The sequence below is a fragment of the Mobula hypostoma genome, chromosome 9, assembly GCF_963921235.1.
Source record: "Mobula hypostoma chromosome 9, sMobHyp1.1, whole genome shotgun sequence".
Taxonomy (NCBI): domain Eukaryota; kingdom Metazoa; phylum Chordata; class Chondrichthyes; order Myliobatiformes; family Myliobatidae; genus Mobula; species Mobula hypostoma.
This window is the reverse complement of record NC_086105.1, coordinates 35,738,336-35,756,309: the sequence shown is the minus strand read 5'-3', so window position 1 is coordinate 35,756,309 and position 17,974 is coordinate 35,738,336. Positions and strand designations below refer to the sequence as shown.

The following is a 17,974-nucleotide window of genomic DNA, read 5'->3' as shown; positions in this document are numbered from 1 at the left end:
TCCCGTACTGTAAAAGGACTAGATGAGATAGAATTTGTCAAATGTGTTCAGGAAAGTTTTCTTAATTAGTACAAGAGAGTGTAAATGAGAGAGGGCTAGTGACAGAAGTTTGTGCAGGGGAACACATTGTATCTAGTGATCATTAGTTTCAAGATAATTATGGAAAAAAGGATGGGTCTGGTCCTGGGGTTGAGATTCTAAATTGAAGAAAGGCCAACATTAATGACATCAGAAAATATCTGACAAGTGTCGATCGGGACAGGCTGTTTTCCGGCAAAGGTGTACATGGGAAGTGAGAGGCCCTCAAACATGGCATTTTAGAGAGTACGAAGCTTGTGCCTGACAGAATAAAAGGCAAGCATAACAGCTTTAGGGAACTTTTGTTTTTGAGAGATATTGAGGTCCTGGTTAAGAAAAAATAAAGGAAGTGCATAGCAGGTATAAGCAGGTAGGAACAAATGAGATATTTGAGGAGTATAAGAAATGCAAGGGAACACTTGAGAAAGAAATCGGGAAGTGGGGTGGGAGAGCTAAAGGAAGGCATGAGGTTGCTCTAGCAGACAAAGTGAAGGAGAATCCTCAGGGCTTCTACAGATATGTTAAGAGCAAAAGGTTTGCAAGGAACAAAATTGGTCCTTTGGAAGGTCAGAATGATAATGTATGCATGGACCCAAAAGAGATGAGAGAGATTTTAAATGGAGTTTTTGCTCTGTATTTACTTGGGAGACGGACACAGAATCTACAGAAGTGAGGCAAAGCAGCAGCGAAGTCATGGACCCTATAAAGGTTACAGAGCAGGAGGTGTTTTCTGTCTTGAGGCAAATTAGGGTGGACAAATCCCAGGGCCTGACAAGGTGTTCCCTCGGACCCTGTGGGAGGCAAGTACAGAGATTTCAGGGGCCCTAGCAGAGATATCTAAATCATCCTTAGTGACAGGTGAGGTACTGGAGGACTGGAAAATAGACAATGTTGTTCCACTGTTTAAGGAAGTCTCTAGGAATAAACAAGAAAACTAGGAATAAATCTGTGAGCCTGACATCAGTTGTGGGAAAGTTATTGGAATGCATTCTAAGGGATTGGATATTGGATATATGAGTTTTTAGATAAACAGGGACTGATCAGGGATAGTTTGCATGGCTTTGTGTGTGGTAAGTCATGTCTCACCAATCTTATATTTTGAGGATGTTACCAGGAAAGCTGATGAAGGCAAGCCAATGGATGTTGGCCACATGGGCTTTAGCGAGGCATTGACAAGGACTTTTCTGAGGTTGGTCAAAAAGTTCAGATGCTCGGCATTCAGGATGAAGTGGTAAATTAGATTAGGCACTGGCTTTGCAGGAGAAGCCAGAGAGTAGTAGTAAATGGGTGCCTCTCTGACAGGAGGCCTGTGACTAGTGGAGGGCTGCAGGGATCAGTGTTGGGTCCATTGCTGTTTGTCATTTATATCAATGATCTGGATGATAATATGGTTAACTGGATCAGCAAACGTGCATGACACCAAGATTGGCAGTGTAAAGGACAGTGAATAAGACTATCAAAGCTTGCTGTGGGATCTGGACCAGCTAGAAAAATGGCAGATGGAATTTAATGTAGACAAGTGCGAGGTGTTGCACATTGGGAGGATCAACCAGGGTAGGTGTTACTCAGCGAGCAGTAGGGCACTGAGGAGTGTGGTTGAACAAAGGGATCTGAGAACACAGGTCTGTAATTCTTTAGAAATAGCGTCACAGGTAGATAGGGTCATAAAGGAAGATTTTGGTACTTTGGCCTTCATAAATCAAAGTATTGAGTACAGGAGTTGGGATGTTTTATGTTGAAGTTGTATAAGACTGGCGAGGCCTTATTTGGAGTATCATGTGCAGTTTTGGTCATGTACCTATAAGAAAGATGTAAATAAGATTGAAAGAGTACAGAGAAAATTTACAAGAATGTTGCCAGAACTGGAGGATCTAAGTTATAAGGAAAGATTGAATAGGTTAGAACATTATTCCCTAAAACGAAGAAGATTGGGGGGAGAGTTGCAGGCTTTTTCTACTAAGGTTGGATGAGACGAAAACCAGAGGTCACGGGATAAGGATGAAAGGTGAAATGTTTAAGGGAAACATGAGGGGATACTTCTTCACTCAGAAGATGGCGAGAGTGTGGAATGAGCTGCCAACACAAGTGGTGGATGCAATTTTGATTGCAATGTTTAAGAGAAGTTTAGATAGCTACATGGATGGGAGGGGTCTGGAGGGCTATGGTCTGGATGCAAGTCAATGGGAATTGGCAGTTTAAATGGTTTCAGCACAGACTTCAGGGGCCAGTTCCTGTGCTGTAGTTTTCTATGACTCTATGACTTGTCATCCTTATCTTGCCTGTAGCTAGAAATTTTTAGGTGGGAGGTGGGATCAAGTTAGCCTGGTGAATGACAGGAGTGCCTTATACAGATGGCATACAGTTGTGCCAGTGACGGAAGGAGTAAATATTTAGCTTGGATGGGACACCAATCACACAGGTAGTTTTATCCTGAACAGTGCTGAGATTCTTACTTATCTTTGGAGACATACTCATTCATGGAACATAGGACAGTATAGCACAGGAGCAGATCATTCGGTCCATGGTATCTTGGCAATGATTCCAGTCAAAACTAGTCCCATCTGCCCTTACATTATATCTCTCCAGTTCTTGCCTTTTCATATGCCTGTCTAAATACCTCTTGAACATTACAATCATATCTGCTTCATGGCAGTGAATTCACTGTGCTTAAAAAAAACTTATCTCATAAATCTCCTTTAAACATTACCCCTTTCACCTTAAAGCTACGTCCACTAGCATTTGACATTTCTCCCCAGGAGGAAGAATTTATGCCGCCTATAATTTTAAATGCTTCTATCAGGTCACCCTCAGCCCCCAACACTCTGGAAAGAACAATCCGAGTGATCATTATACATGGTGCTCCATTATCTGGGCAACATCCTGGTGAACCTCTTCTGCACTCTCTTCAAAACTACAACATATCTCTGTAATGCAGCAACCAGAACTGGATGCAATACTCCAAACAAGGCCTAACTAAAATTTTATACATCTGCAACATGATTTCCTGGCATTTATACTCAGCACCCGAATCAAAAAAAGGCCTGGGGTATATGCCATATGCCTTTATGTATCAACATATCTACTTGAGGGAGTTATGGACTTGTACCCTGAGATTCTTGTATACTTCAAAGCTCTTAAATGTCCTACCGTTTACTGTATATTTGACTGTTTACTTATATTTGACCTCCCAAAGGGCATCATCTCATACATGTCAAGATTAAACTCCATCTATCATTTCTTTGCCCTTAGTTCCAGCTACTGAATCCTTTGACAGCTTTCCTCACTATCTGCAACTCCACTCTGTCTGCAAACTTATTAGTCAGCACACCAACATTTTTGTTCAAAACATTTAATATGTTTCATAAACTGAGGTCACATCACTAATCCTTGTGGAACACCACTGGTCACAGACCTCCAGTCAGAGAAACACCCCTCCACCACTACCCTGGTCTTCTATGGCCAAGAAGGCTCAAATTAAATGTAATTATCATTCAAGCCATACATAAATACAGCTGAAGGAGATAGCATTTGCAATGCAGCAAATATATAACTTGTCACTCACTCATAGGGCCAGATAAGGGACAGGAGTCAATTCAGCACATTCAAAGGCATTGTACAAGAAACTCCACACAGACAGCACCTGAGGACTAAACCCAGGTTGCTGAGGATTGTGAAGCAGCAACAAAGATAAAGATTAAAGATTAGTTTTATTTAACACTTACATAGAAACATACAGCGAAATGCATAGTTTGCATCAAATCAATCAGTGAAGATAGTGTTGAGCAGCCTGCAAGTGTCACTATATGTCTGGCACCAAAGTAGCATACCCACAACTCACCAAGCATAAGTGCACACCTTTGGAATGTGGGAGGAAACCAGATCGCCCAGGTGAAATCCACAAGGACATTGGGAGTACGTACAAACTCCTTACAGATAATGGTGTAAATTGAACCCCAGTCTTACAGCTGGCACTGTAATAGCAATGCATTAACTGCTATGTTACCATGCTGTCCAATGTGTACTACATGTTGTACCACAGTGTCTCCCTTTTTCTTTATTCCTTTTTTCCTTGTTAGCAAAATTGGTAAAAGACTTGAATGTGGAACAGCTGAAAATACGGTGCTTAATGCACTGAAATAGCAGATGCAGTGAAACAACAAATCACGGCATTTCAGAACTTCGCAATGCATCAAATATATAACTTGTCTCTCACACCTAGCGTCAGATAAGGAACATGAGTCAAGCAAAAAAAAAATCACCCTCATCCAAACTATTTATGTAGATAAAAATGAACTGTGTTTCAGTTGTAGGAAAAATAGGGTGCAAAACAACAAACATTTCAATTGCATTAACAGATATAACTTGCTCAGAGAAGCTTCACATTGTCACCACATTCTATAACCTGTCCCAACTTGCAACACCATGAGAAAGTCATCTGAAATTTCCACCCTCCCACTCCTTGCATGGTCAACCCCTCAAAGGCATTTAAATATTTTACAAAATTGGATTTTACAATGAAGCCAATCAGAAGGTCACTCCCCAAATGCATCACTTCAGGATGCCACTAAAGCTCAAGGGTTAAGGATAACCATTTCCTGAAATCAGTTTAACACATGTTTTCAAACTCAAATTGCTTCAGTGCTACAGCACATACAAGACACATTTCCTGTTTTTGCTGGTCTTTGTGTCTGCACCCGTGTGCAAGCCTTGAGGCATTTCCTGTGTTTCTCAATGTTATCTTTCATTCTCCAACCCCCCACTTCCATCACCATCATTCACCCTCACAGGAAGAAGCATCACCAATGCCAAAAATATTGAGCTCTGTTAAAATTAAATAGCTGTCACACCAGGCTGGGTTTAACGAACCTACATTTGATATCAACCACAGCATCCAGTTTTAAATCAGTGAAGGGAGAGTTCAGAACAAACTAGAAAACTATCAATATTGTGTATGAATGCAATGGTAGACAGTTGGCTTTCTATCTTTGCATAATCTTAGCAGGACTTTTGAGAGTATATGTCTGAATCTGATATTTTTATTGGTTGTAATATACAAAAACAAAAACTAATTACTCTATTTGATAACAAAATATGAAGTTTAAAAGTTGGGATTCATTTGAAAAATGATTTTAATATATTAACTATAATACCTTTTCAGATTAGATGTAATGTACATACAAGAGAGGGTTTACTTTTCATGTATTGTTTGTCTTCAAAAGATTAAGGGTGAATAGAATAGATGGATCTGACATGGTAAATGCAGAAATAGTTCCATCCTGTATGGGATAGTTCAAAAGCGGAGGCAATAAGTAGGGGATAATATTTTATTCACGATAAACCTCTTAATAGAAGATTAAGAAGTAGAATGTTAGCACATGAATTGATGTGAATTAAAATATGACTGAAGTAAAATGAAAGCGTGAGAAGAAAAGACTAGATAAAGAAGAGAAAATCCTGCATTTATACAAAGCCTTTTGCAACTTCTGGTCCCAAAAAACTTAACGTTAAATACTTCCGTGTAACTTAGAGAGCACGACAAATAATGTTGTTCAGAGCCTGGAAATTCTTCTGTTTTGTTACAGCACTGACTTTGAATTTAAAACCATTTCTACGAATGTAGGGAAGGAATTGTCTCTGCCATATATTCCATTCATTACAATTATGAATCTGTGCCCTTTGCGTTATTACTCATGGAAGTGATGCATTAGTTCAGGGGTTCCAACCTTTTTTATGTCATGGACCCCTACCATTAACCAAAGGGTTTGTGGACGTCAGGTTAGGAACCTCTTGTTACAAAGTCAAACAAGAAACATAAACTCCTACCATGACAGGAACCTTAGAGGTGTTAATTCCCAACTCTACTTCATGAATGGAGCTTCTTTGAGCAAATTTTCCCTCAGGTAGGTTTTGCGACCAGGACACCTTGTGATCTGAGATAAGCATTCAAGGCAGTGATTGGTGAAGTCAGGCTCCTAGCCAAGAAAGTGAAGATAGCTTGGAGATGGAAGATATTAGAACAATTTTAAAAGATTCTAGGCTTTGATTCACAGATATACCCATCATTGTCTCAGATAGGGAAGGGCCCTTTAAGTTAAGTGTCATGCAGTCTTCATTCAAGAGCCATGCAGTTTTCTAACAATAAATTAATTCTGAAAGAAATCACTTTTTCATGCTCCAAAAGCACAAAGGATTGTGCTATAATTTATCTGTTCAATTTGCACACATTGCTGATTGCATTTTGCAATTTTCTTTTGGACAAAATCTATCATAGAACATATAAAAATGTTAGGCTACCTAGTGGGACTTCTAACTCACTGATCTTCCTGCCACAACTTAAACATTTCTGGAATAATTTAAGTATATTTCAGAGTAAATATTTAAGTATATTTCATGTCTTGTCCTTAAGTCAGCATTTCTGTTAATACTGAGCACTGCACTGGCAGATTTGGATTAGTTTTAGTGCACATGCTGGAACAGGACTTGAAGCCACATTCTTCCAACATTTTGGTCGTATGGAATGTAAGCGAGAGCACAGATCAGTTAGGTTGAAAGACCTGCTTCTTTGTGCAACACTACATAAATTTTAATACTTATGTTGAACAGCCATCTCAAGTAATATGAATGCAAAAAGTCTTTTGATCTTTCATTTCCAATTGTCAATGCAACATTGACTGTTTTGACTTTTCCAGTCTCCTCACACCCTCTAAATGTCCAGAATTCCATTCACCTCACCTCAATCCAATCCTGACCTCGGCATCAAATACACAAATTAAGGTATTATCACTGTAATCTGGTGCACTGACCTCTACCTTGCAGAAGCCTGCTGCCAGCTTTCTGACACCTCCTCACTTCTTCCTCTTGACCATGACTCCATTAATAAGCACTATCCCATCATCTCTCAGACTGTTGCACATCTCACAGTGCCTCAACTTCAGAATGCCCATTTCTATCTCTTATGAAAGATCCATTAACTGGGAGCCCTGATAAGCCCATTGTTCCTGTCTGCTCTTGACCCATTGAACTCATTCTTCATACCAGGTCACCATCACTCTCCTCTTGTCCAGCCTCTTACCACTCACATCTGGGAACACATCTCTGTCCACCATTATGCAGGTCTTAGAGCCCTTAGGGCTGCTACCATCAGGAAGAAAGCACAGGAGCCTAAGGATTCACACCACCAGGTTCAAGACAGATACTACCCCTCAACAACCAGGCTCTTGAACCAAAGAGGATAACTTCACTCAATTTCCCTGGGCCCGTCATTGAAATGTTCCCACAACCTATGGATTCACTTTCAAGTAGTCTTCATCTCATGTTCTTGATATGTATTCCTTTATTTATTAATTATTATTTCTTTCTTCTTGTATTTGCACACTTCGTTATCTTTTGCACACTGGTTGAACACCCAAATTTGTGAGGTCTTTCATTGATTCTATTATGGTTATTATTCTATTATGATTTATTGAGTATACCCAAAAGAAAATTAATCTCCAGGTTGTATATGGTGACATATAAAAGTTTTGATAATAAATTTAAACTCGAACTTTCACTTCTATCTTGAATCAGTTCTCCTCCATCAACACAGTTCATCCTCTTGGCAGAGCTTGTCTGAGAGTGTTGACATGTACCTTCTGCCTCCACAGATGTTGCCTGACCTGCTTTCAAGGTGTAAATAATTTGTCTTAAAACAGTTTTTAGAATGTTTGAAAAATACCTGCAAAACGTATCTTCCAGTTTGTAGGGGGGAAAATCACACTCCTTTTCCTTAGTAGCCCACTCCAATCCATTGGAACAACAGCTATCAAATGGACTCTGCACTGTGACTGGAAGGAAAGAAAATATATGAACAGAATACTTCCTCTTCTGTAAAGTGCAGGAGTGCCCCCCCCCAACCTCTTGGTTTCTGATTTGCTAAGTGTAAGGTCTATATCCACAGTTGAACTTTAAAGAGGTTTTTTGGCCAAACAATCAACCCGCTCATTGCCCTCAACACCTCCACGTGCAGGGACCCATAAGAAGCAGACACTCACAAGAAAAGCATAAATTAAACATAAAATTTGCACAGTTTTTACAATAAAGGATACAATTAGTACAAAAGAAATACCAAGTCCATTTTAGTGCAAAGTGATAAAAATGGACATAGTGTTGCTGAACTGTAGTGATTCAGTTTGTGCCAATTTAACCTCACAGACATTCATGCACATTTTCCAGCAAGTGATCCTGTAAAACTCTATCAATCACTCCCCATCTTTAATGCTCACCAATCTGGTTCATTTACCCACTCAGCTGCCACAAACCAGTCAGTCATTAGAGAGGACTGGACCATATAATATAGACTTTAATTTCAAAGATGTGAAAACAAGTCAGTCAGCTAAATTACTAACAGCTTTGGCAAGTGAATCCTTGATCCTTCTTGATCTTTAAATGTTCAATGTTAAAAGAACAGTATGAACAGGCTGAGCAAGCATCATCAAAAACTGAGACATGATGACAAAATTTATTGCAAAACATTCTGCATTCCAGACTTCTGTGAAAATGCCAGAAATTAAAATTAGACTGCAAGACATTCCTATCTTTTTGATATTTTAATACTCCATTGCCAAATCCAAAGTATTACTTAAACTGCATCTAAAAATTGTAATAAATCATCTCAAGCAGACAAGAAATCTAAATAGCTGACAGATAAATGCATTCAAACTTAGATGTACTCAACAATTCAACCCTCAGACTGCAAAGGACAAGCACTTTTCAGGGATTACTGGCAGTTTCATTTGCAACAAAATTTTTTTTAATAAATCATGGATTACAGCTGAAAATCCGGAAACTGGAACAGACTTTGTGCCCTATACTTTCATAGCCAACTGAATACTTTTGCCAGACATAGTCTTTTGTAGAATTCATGATAAATACTGTTTGGTGATTAAAAGGGATATAAGCACTGTGCCTCGACTCTAGTAGAAGAAGGTTGGACGTGAAGTGAAGATAGCAGGATATTTAGTGCAAGGAGTAAGCTATCTCCAGATGAAACATTGCATTGTATAATCTCCCTCGCATCTCGCCTACCGTGCATCAATTCCTCCAATTATTTCAGTGGATTCTGATTCGGTAGGCCTTTGTGAAGTAAATGATATAAGGTACTCATCTGGCTCCTAAATATTGCAGTGAGTCACCAGATCTGATGCTCAATTTAAAATATTTGAATGTGCTGATCAATGTCCTCAACTTTGAACACTATGGATGCTGTTGCACAGTTCTGCTCTGGAGGGGTAGAGTTGCAAGAAGACATCATCAGTCATATCCAAATTAGGTATTCTTTGCCCCAAGCAACTAAACTCAAATGCTGATGCCAGTTCAAAATAGGGGAGAGTTGTTAGATATGCAAAGGCTGGAAATAGCATTGTAATCCCCAGAGTGCAGAACCATTGACCATGAATCTCCACTGACTGTACTTAGATTAGATAATGATACGTTGGGTGCCTTTCTGTTTAAAAAGGCAACTCAGAGGCTGTACTGATACCATTGCAGGGATTGAACAGATTGTTCCCTTCTGGACACCATGGATCACTTCTCCATCTTCAAATATACTGTGCCTCTTTCCTTTCCTGTACTACCTTTGCACTTAACAGCTAATGGAAATTATATTTCTGCATTTTTTTTTTGTTTTTAGTTTTCATTCTGTTGTTGTCATGAGTTGTAAAGGAGACATATTATAGATAGTCACTTTTGGATTAATCCACTGACCATCTCAAGATGTCTGAATACACACAGTGACATTTTCCAATCACTTCCAACAACCTGATAGAAGAATGGTTTCTTTTCCTTCATAAATCTAGGTTAACAATATTTGAAACACAGGAAGAATAAGTAAACAAGGGATATTATATTTAAATACAACCACTGTATTCTGTGAGCTTAGTGGTGATGGCGGAACTAAACTTAGCAAATTACAATTTGGGCAACTGAGTTTTGTGTAATTTCATGTTTATGATGGATTCCTAGAATGTGGATTGGAACAGACAAATATTTATTCATCACAACTCTCTGGCTAATATATAATATAGCTTGATGATTTTGTTCTCAAATATTAATTTAAATATCAATTTATCTATATTTCAACTAAAGTGTCTAAAATCAAGTAATATTTTAGGTGTAGAGTTCCTGTCAGTTTAGCAAGGGCTGTAATAACTATTAATATATTAACTTGGTATATGAAAACTATTTAATGTAAATGTTTTATTGCAATACAATAATCAACAATAATCAGAATGTCTACAAGAGAAAAGATTGATAAAAATTAAGAAAATAAATGCTGGTACTTGATTTCTGTCTTAGGTAAAAGTAGCAAAAATTTTAAAAAGAAAATTGCCCAAAAATGTCACTTCTTCAACTGACTATATATCCATTGTGGATTTTTATTAATTTAATACTCATTTACTGAAATGTATATGTTAAACATTAGAATTAGACATTAAGATACAAGGGAAAGGAAATAACCAATAGGCAGAAAAGGTACAAGTTAATTTCATATACAAAATAAATATTTCTTTGTTCTCCAGGCCCACATGATCCAAACTTACACTTTGATGGTGAAATGACATCCGATCTTTGCTATGACAATGGGCTTCCCAATGGCCAAGTAATCCTACACTGCTGTTATATCAAACAAATACAGTAGATATAACACACACTATTCCTGGAATCCTGAGATCCACACAATTTCAAGCATTAGCAGCACTGGCCAATATTCCTTCTCCAAATATTCATTCTTAAGCTATATATATTTTCATATGAGGTCATGTATATAAACAGCAATCCATACCTCTCTATACAGAGAGATTTACAGATCATTTCTCCGACCTTTCCTTTGTGGATTAGAAATCTGTTCTCAGTCTTAAATATATCAAAGTCTGACCCCACTGTTCTTTGGTAGGAACGCCAAAGCCTCATAACCCTCTTACAGAAGAAATTCTTCCTCATACGAGTTGCAAATGGTTGTCCCCTTATTCTAAGACTATCCCCTCTGCTTCTGGACTACTCTATATAAGAGCAAATATTCTCTTAACACTTACTTGCATGCTAAGAATCTCATATATTTCAATAAGATCACCTCTTATTCTTGTAAATCATAATGTGTAAAGTCCCAAACTGTTTAATGTTCCCTAGTTTAACAGATCATTTCCGGGATTACCCTTGTGAATCTTCAGAGAACCCCTCCAATGAAATAATACCTTTTCTTAAAAAGGAGGGCCAAAACAGGTGCTAGATGTGGTCTCAAGAGGGCCTTGTACTGTTACAGTAAGACTTCCCTACCTTTATGCTGCAACCCCTTGAAATAAAGGATAACATTCTATCAGCATTCCCTATTAGCCTCTGCATTTGTGTATTAGCTTTTTCTGTTTCATACACCTAAATATTATTATATTGTGACTTTCTATATTTTTCTCTATTTAAATAATGTTCTGTTCTGCTTTTCCTTCCAAAATGAAATGCTTTATATTTTGCCCACTCACCTAATCAATCAATATCTCTATATACTGCTCTCTCACAACTTGTCTTTCTGCCTCTTTTTTTGGGTAGCCATTAATTTTCTTCATAAGTTATTGTTATACAGATGTAGTTCTTGAGATAAAGACAACTTTAAAATAACTGCTTTATCCTTCCCTGTTAGCCAAAAGTCTAACCATGTCAATATGCTACCTCCAACAGTGAGGGCTCTTGTGTGTGATTTTACCTTTGTGAGGCACATTGTCAAGTGCCTTCGAGAAGTCCAATTACAACACATTGTGCTGTTGGTTTTCTTTGTACTTTTTCTATGTACATCTACCGATTCTCCTCTATCCACTCTGGTTGAGAAATCCTCAAAAGTTCAAAAGTCAGACAAGATTTCCATGTCTTAAAGCCATGCTGACTCTACAGTAGCTTGTGTTTAGCACTACGTTTTACAGTACTAGAGACCTGGGTTCAATTCCCGCCACTGTCTATAAGGACTTCGTACGTTCTTCCCGTGACCGTGTGGGTTTCCTCTGGGTTCTCTAATTTCCTCGCACAGTCCAAAGACATACCAGTTAGCACGTTAATTAGTCATTGTAAATTGTCCCTAGGTTAGGCTAGGGTAAAATTGTGGGTTGCTGAGCGGTAGGGCTCAAAGGGCCTGAAGGACCTATTCCACGCTGTAGCTCAATAAATAAAAAATAAATTACAATTTTCCTAATGTGTTGTTATTACTTTATTTTTATAGATTCTAATAGTTTTCAGACAATTGATGTTAAGACTAATCACCCATAGTTACAGTTACTACTTTTCCAATCTGTTAGCCGTGGGTTTTAAAGGAGCTGGTCACATAGACAGTGGACCCATTGGTTGAGATTTTTCATAACTCACTAAGTTCCAAAGGGTACCAGGAGATTGGGAAATCAGAAAATTGATTCCCTTGATTAAAACGAAAGATGGAAGGCAGGGAACTCGAGGTCAGTTAAGCATTTTTTTGGCAAAATTCTGGAGTCAGTAATCAAAGAGGAAGTAACTAACCATTTGGTTGGTTGAATTTAATCAAACCTCGTCAATAATGGTTTTGTGAAAGATAGATCATGTTTGACAAATTTGCTTGAATACTTTGAGAATGTGACAAGGAGAGCTGATGGGGGAATTGTAGATGTAGTATATTTAGATTTCTAAAAGGCATTTGATAAGGTGCCACATAAGAGGTTGATGCATAAATTAAGAGCTCAAGGTATTGGAATAATGATGTTAGAATGGATTGAAAATAGGCTGTCACACAGACTACTACTACTACGTCGACTCAGGCCTAGGAGGCCGGCGTCGGGCACGATGACGGACTCTCCACTTCTCCCTCTCCCTCATCAGTGTGTTCAGTTCATCTATATTAGTCACGCCGCTGTCTTCTAGGAGCGTATTGACCATAGTCTTGGGAGGGCGCCCGGGGTTCATATTCTCGTGCTTGGGCTCCCATATGATGACTAGGCTGGCAGGTAGCTTGGGGTGGCGTAGACAGTGCCCCGCTAGTTGCAGTCTTCTCACCTTGATTTTAGTGGTGAGCATCGGTAGGTTGTTATAGAGCTCAACGTTCGTCATGTGCTGTTGCCAACTTACATCAACGGCCATCCGGAGCATTCATGTATAGCAACCATATAGAGACTTCCGCATCGTCTTGGTGAGAGTCCACGTCCCGCATCCGTACGTGAGAATGGACTCTATGACTGCTATGAAAATCCTCTTTTTAAGCCCTCTGGTCAGGCTCGACTTCCAGATTTCCTTCATGTCGTTCAGAAGAAGGAAATTACGTTCATTTCCTCATGTCACACAGAGCAGTGGAATAAATGTGTTCTTCTCGTGTTGTAATGAGGACTTTATGAATCTGCAAGAGAATATAGACGGACAGAAACTGGACTGAAACCTGGCAAATGGAGTTTAATGTAGGATGAAGTGAGGTTATGTATTTTGATGAGAAAAATCAAAAGGTGTAGTATTAGCTAAATGGAGAGAGAATAGAAACGAGTGAAGTTAAGATGGATTGTTAGCAGATAGGTTCAACAAGAAAATAAGAAGGCAGTTTAAGAATAATGAGATTTGTTATGGTTGTACAGGGTTTTGGTAAGGCCACACCTGGATTGCTATGTCCAGCTTTGACCTATTTAACTAAAAAGAGTGAAAACTTAAACTCACTGATAGCTTTATCAGAAGGCAAGGTTCCATCCTTGCCTTTCCTTGCCAGTGGAGTTTTGTGAAGGGGTCTTCTCCACTGTGTTGCCTGTGGCCCAATTGCCATCTGGACCATACTACCGGATTTCACCCCGCCGCTCAGGCACGCAGGGACTGAAGGCAGAAATCTCGTGTAGGGAATCAGATTGGCATAATGCATCACACTGGCTCTCAGCCAGAGATTTACAACGGAGACATCTACTGCCAACTTAAACAACTCCTGTATTTTTATCAAGCTGGATTTTAACTATACTGTGATTGGTTTATCTTTCAAGCCATCAGAATAGCAAAAGTTTCTGCCTTGTGTTAACTCTTGAATTTGAAATTCAATCTGTAAAAAAAATCACTGAAAGCTTCCTAGTCTTTCCAGACGTAACTATAAAAGAACCATACACTTAATGAGATGCTCTGCTGAAATATATCGCTATATGCAATTTGTTTGAGGTCTTGTTTTCATTAATTTGGTTATTGTCAGATTATACTGCATAACTGACAACAGAAGGAGGCTCTCCTTTTGCCAGAGAAGTCAGTAAATCTACACAGTATGAAGTATAAACTGGAGGTTTCATTGTGCAGTCATCTGAACCTGGCTTTAATTATCGTCAGTCAGATTTCTGTTTTGTGACAGCTATCGTATGTTTCACATGTAGTCAATTATTTTTCTAAGAATCATTCAGCAGATTTCAATGTACTTGTCTGATAACGTACTTCACATTCTATCTTAATACTTCCAGAGCTGAAACCATGATCACCAGGAAGGCTGTTTTGCAGCTCATCATTATCATATTGTTCAAGTAGAGAATTGTTTTGCCCATTCCTGAAGGTTTCTTGTTTAACAGGTTCATTGATTAAAATTCCAGCTTTTTCTCAAAGCTATGCATTAAAATTGATGGTCATTCCAGCACTATACTTCATTCGGAGTTTGAAGACATTTGGTATGTCAACAAAAACACTCAAAAACTTCTATAGATGTATTGTGGAGAGCATTCTGACAGGCTGCATCACTGTCTGGTTATGTGGTGGGGGGGGGCAGTGTTGGCTACTGCACAGAACCAAAAGGAGCTTCAGAGGGTCATAGGTTTAGTCGGCTCCATCTTGGGTACTAGCCTACAAAGTACCCAGAACATCTTCAAAGAGTGGTGTCTCAGAAAGGCAGCATCCAATGTTAAGGACCCCAGCACCCAGGGCATGCCCTTTTCTCACTGCTACCATCAGGCAGGAGGTGCAGAAGCCTGACGGCACACATTCAGTGATTTAGGAACAGCTTCCTCCCTTCTGGCATCTGATTTCTAAATCGGTATTGAATCCATGAACACTACCTCATTTTTAAAATATATATTATTTCTGTTTTTACACTTTTTTAATCTATTCAATATTCATATACTGTAATTTATTTATTTTATTCTTCTATATTATGTATTGCATTGAACTGCTGCTGCTAAGTTAACAAATTTCACAACACACACTGGTGATAATAAACCTGATTCTGATTCTGATTCTTTGGTATATAGTAAATCTGGTAAGATTCTTGTAGAAAGGGTGTCCGTTAGCTTCTGGTAATCTTGCAGACAACTACGGGCCTACCGGTTCTCAGTCCCAGTCCATCTCTAACATTAACATAAAATCATGTGTGGTACAAATACAGGTCGACCATCACTAATCCAGCACCATTGGGACCTGAGGAGTGCCGGATTAGTGAAAATCCCGAATTACAGAAGGATCACATTAAGCATAACCAGTGCCGGATTATCAAAAGAACTGGATTACAGGTAGTCAGATTAGTGAAGGTCGACCTGTAGTGATTTGTCTAATTTCATCTCTCTGCATGCAAACCTTACCCACTCCACCATCCCCTATCCAAATAGAACATGAATGGTGGATCAGAGAAGACATACCAGCCTGCCAAATATTAATAGTAGTGCTTAATTGGAGACTGTAGTGTGAACCCATAATGGGATGTGAAGATGAAGTAAAAGTTTAGGACTCCGCTATTTAGAAAGTCTAATTTACAGACCCTGGGTCTACTTCTCCCACCAGACCTCAAAACATGGTCAATACTGTCCAATCATAACAAATAGATGATCCCTAAAGTTGGGATCTCATTTAAAAGTGCACCAACAGATGTTATACCACTAACGTGACTTTCCTAAATCTTGCTATCGTTAGAAAGTCAGCAATGGGGATTACAAATAAGTGCAACCAAACATTTATCAAGATGATTGAACCACCATTTTTAACTGCATTGCAGTTTGTGTGATACTTTTGGAGGTACTTCTGTATTTTATGCATATTTTATGTTTTTGTCATACTTTTTAAAAAGAATTATGAAAAGTTAAGTCTGTTCTTAAATAAATAACTTTATCCTGTGTGATAGCCATTCACCTACTTGAAGGAAACTTGGCAACGGGACAAAATTTCAATAACTGGTCAGGCTACTAAATGGCTCTCCATTTCAACTGCATTTAGGGTTCCATACTGTACCTTATTAAAATTACATTGGAATACAGCTTCTTAGGGCAAACAGCTTTGCGTACAGAGAGCTATAGAGATGATATGGCTTGGGTGGGAGCTTTACAATTAGAATAGACATTCCTGTGCTTTTTAACATTACAATTTTTAACTGGGTTACAAAATCATGATGCAAATAGGCTGAAACCTGGCAAAGAAATCATTCTGCACAGCATATCAATAAATTCACCAAATGCAAATCACAGATTTAAAATTCTACAAAACATGATTTTTTTTACATATTCATCAAGATATTCTCTAAACCTGAAAAATATATACATGAACTGCCTTTGGTGAAGTTAGATACCAAAAGTGGCCATACTGAGGTTCTAATTGAGAATTAAAATTATATAAAAAATAGCAACCAGAGAAGTATCAGACTATCTTCTGCTATAAATACAAGTTAGATTGACTGATCTGTAGAATTGTTTGGAGAAGTCCTTATACAGGGCCTCCAAAAATGCAGGTTTATTCTGAAATCCAGACAAAATTTAAGAAAAAGCCATAAATCACGATTAGAATCATTTTGAAGTATAAATCAGCTGTATCGACTGCTTAGTAAAAACAAGCAGTATGATTTTAAATATTGCAGGTAAAATGCTGAAACACTCCTTGATATATTTTCCACAGTGGACTTTGATTATCTGTGTCCTTTTCAAATAGGTAACAAAGGAAGCTCTGTTTCAGACTGCCAACAGCTAGCCAGCATGGTAACATACGGCAAAGCCATGAAAGTACTTGTTTCAATGAATTTACTCTTACCTTGTAGTCTGAATAGTATCAGACTGAATAATATTTTCGAGGTTCTAGCTGGGAGATCCATCGGGCTGTAAACTAGAAAAGAAAACTTTCTGTTACAGTTTTTAAAAGAACAAAGATGCTGAATTCTGTTCCTTTTAAACAAAATGTCTAGTCTTCTTTAGTTTTCTCTGTTCTCTTGTTCCTTTACTCTTTCTGCAGCAGCCTTGAGTGAAGCAGCTTTTGACCACAACTCTTTTATAAAAAAACGACAGGATTTACTTTGAAGGTCTGGCCCTTTCCAAAAGAGATTCCTTAGCAATTAGCCTGTAAGATTTCTGGCCAAACACCCAGAGGGGAGCTCAGCCAGGGAGGTGGGGGTTGCAGGGTTTCACTGCAGCAGTGCTCCTGCTGCTCTTAATTTACCAGTAAGTTTATGGCTTCCCTCTTTCAACCATTAGAATAATGAATGTTTCATTGAAGTACCACATTCTGACAGCCCTTCAGGAATAACTGTAATAAAGGCATTTTCCCTTAATTTTGTTGGATTAAAGGCATTGGATTCTTGGTCTTCTGTTTGCAAGCATCTAATATGAAACCTTCTGTCATGTAACAGTGCAATGACACAAGACTTGAACAGCTTTCCTTGACCATTGCGGCTGACTATTTATGTGTCAATTGGCAAAATCTAGCTTCGATATTAACCCCTCCTACTCACTGTTAAAAAGTAGCAGGATGTCAATAGGTTAAAAGGTAAAAAAAAATGCATATTTCAAAGAGGTGGGAAACTTTGTAAATAAACTTAAATGAGGTTCTCATGGGACAATTCTGAACTTGATTTAAAGTTAACTATATTCCAGTTTCCAAATAGGCTGGATGGAAATGAAATCCAAAACTGTTAAAAAGTCATAAATTTCATCAGTCAAAGAGT

The 17,974-nt window shown here is 38.4% G+C and overlaps 1 protein-coding gene across 3 annotated transcripts in view; it reads right to left on the bottom strand.

Annotated features, from left to right (window-relative positions):
• The window catches only part of fbln1 (fibulin 1), a 100,311-nt gene extending 82,663 nt beyond the window's left edge, over nucleotides 1–17,648 (bottom strand). Inside the window, exons 1-2 of one of the 3 annotated variants that reach the window (XM_063058060.1) lie at nucleotides 17,068–17,648; nucleotides 7,793–7,901 (exon numbers count right to left, since the gene is read on the bottom strand). In XM_063058060.1, the coding sequence (XP_062914130.1) occupies nucleotides 7,793–7,901; nucleotides 17,068–17,128 (170 nt within the window). In that variant the 5' untranslated portion in view covers nucleotides 17,129–17,648. Of the gene's footprint in view, nucleotides 1–7,792; nucleotides 7,902–17,067 lie in introns of those variants that run through there. The other 2 variants (XM_063058059.1, XM_063058061.1) reach the window with 2 other exon arrangements.
• Nucleotides 17,649–17,974: the final 326 nt, after the last annotated feature.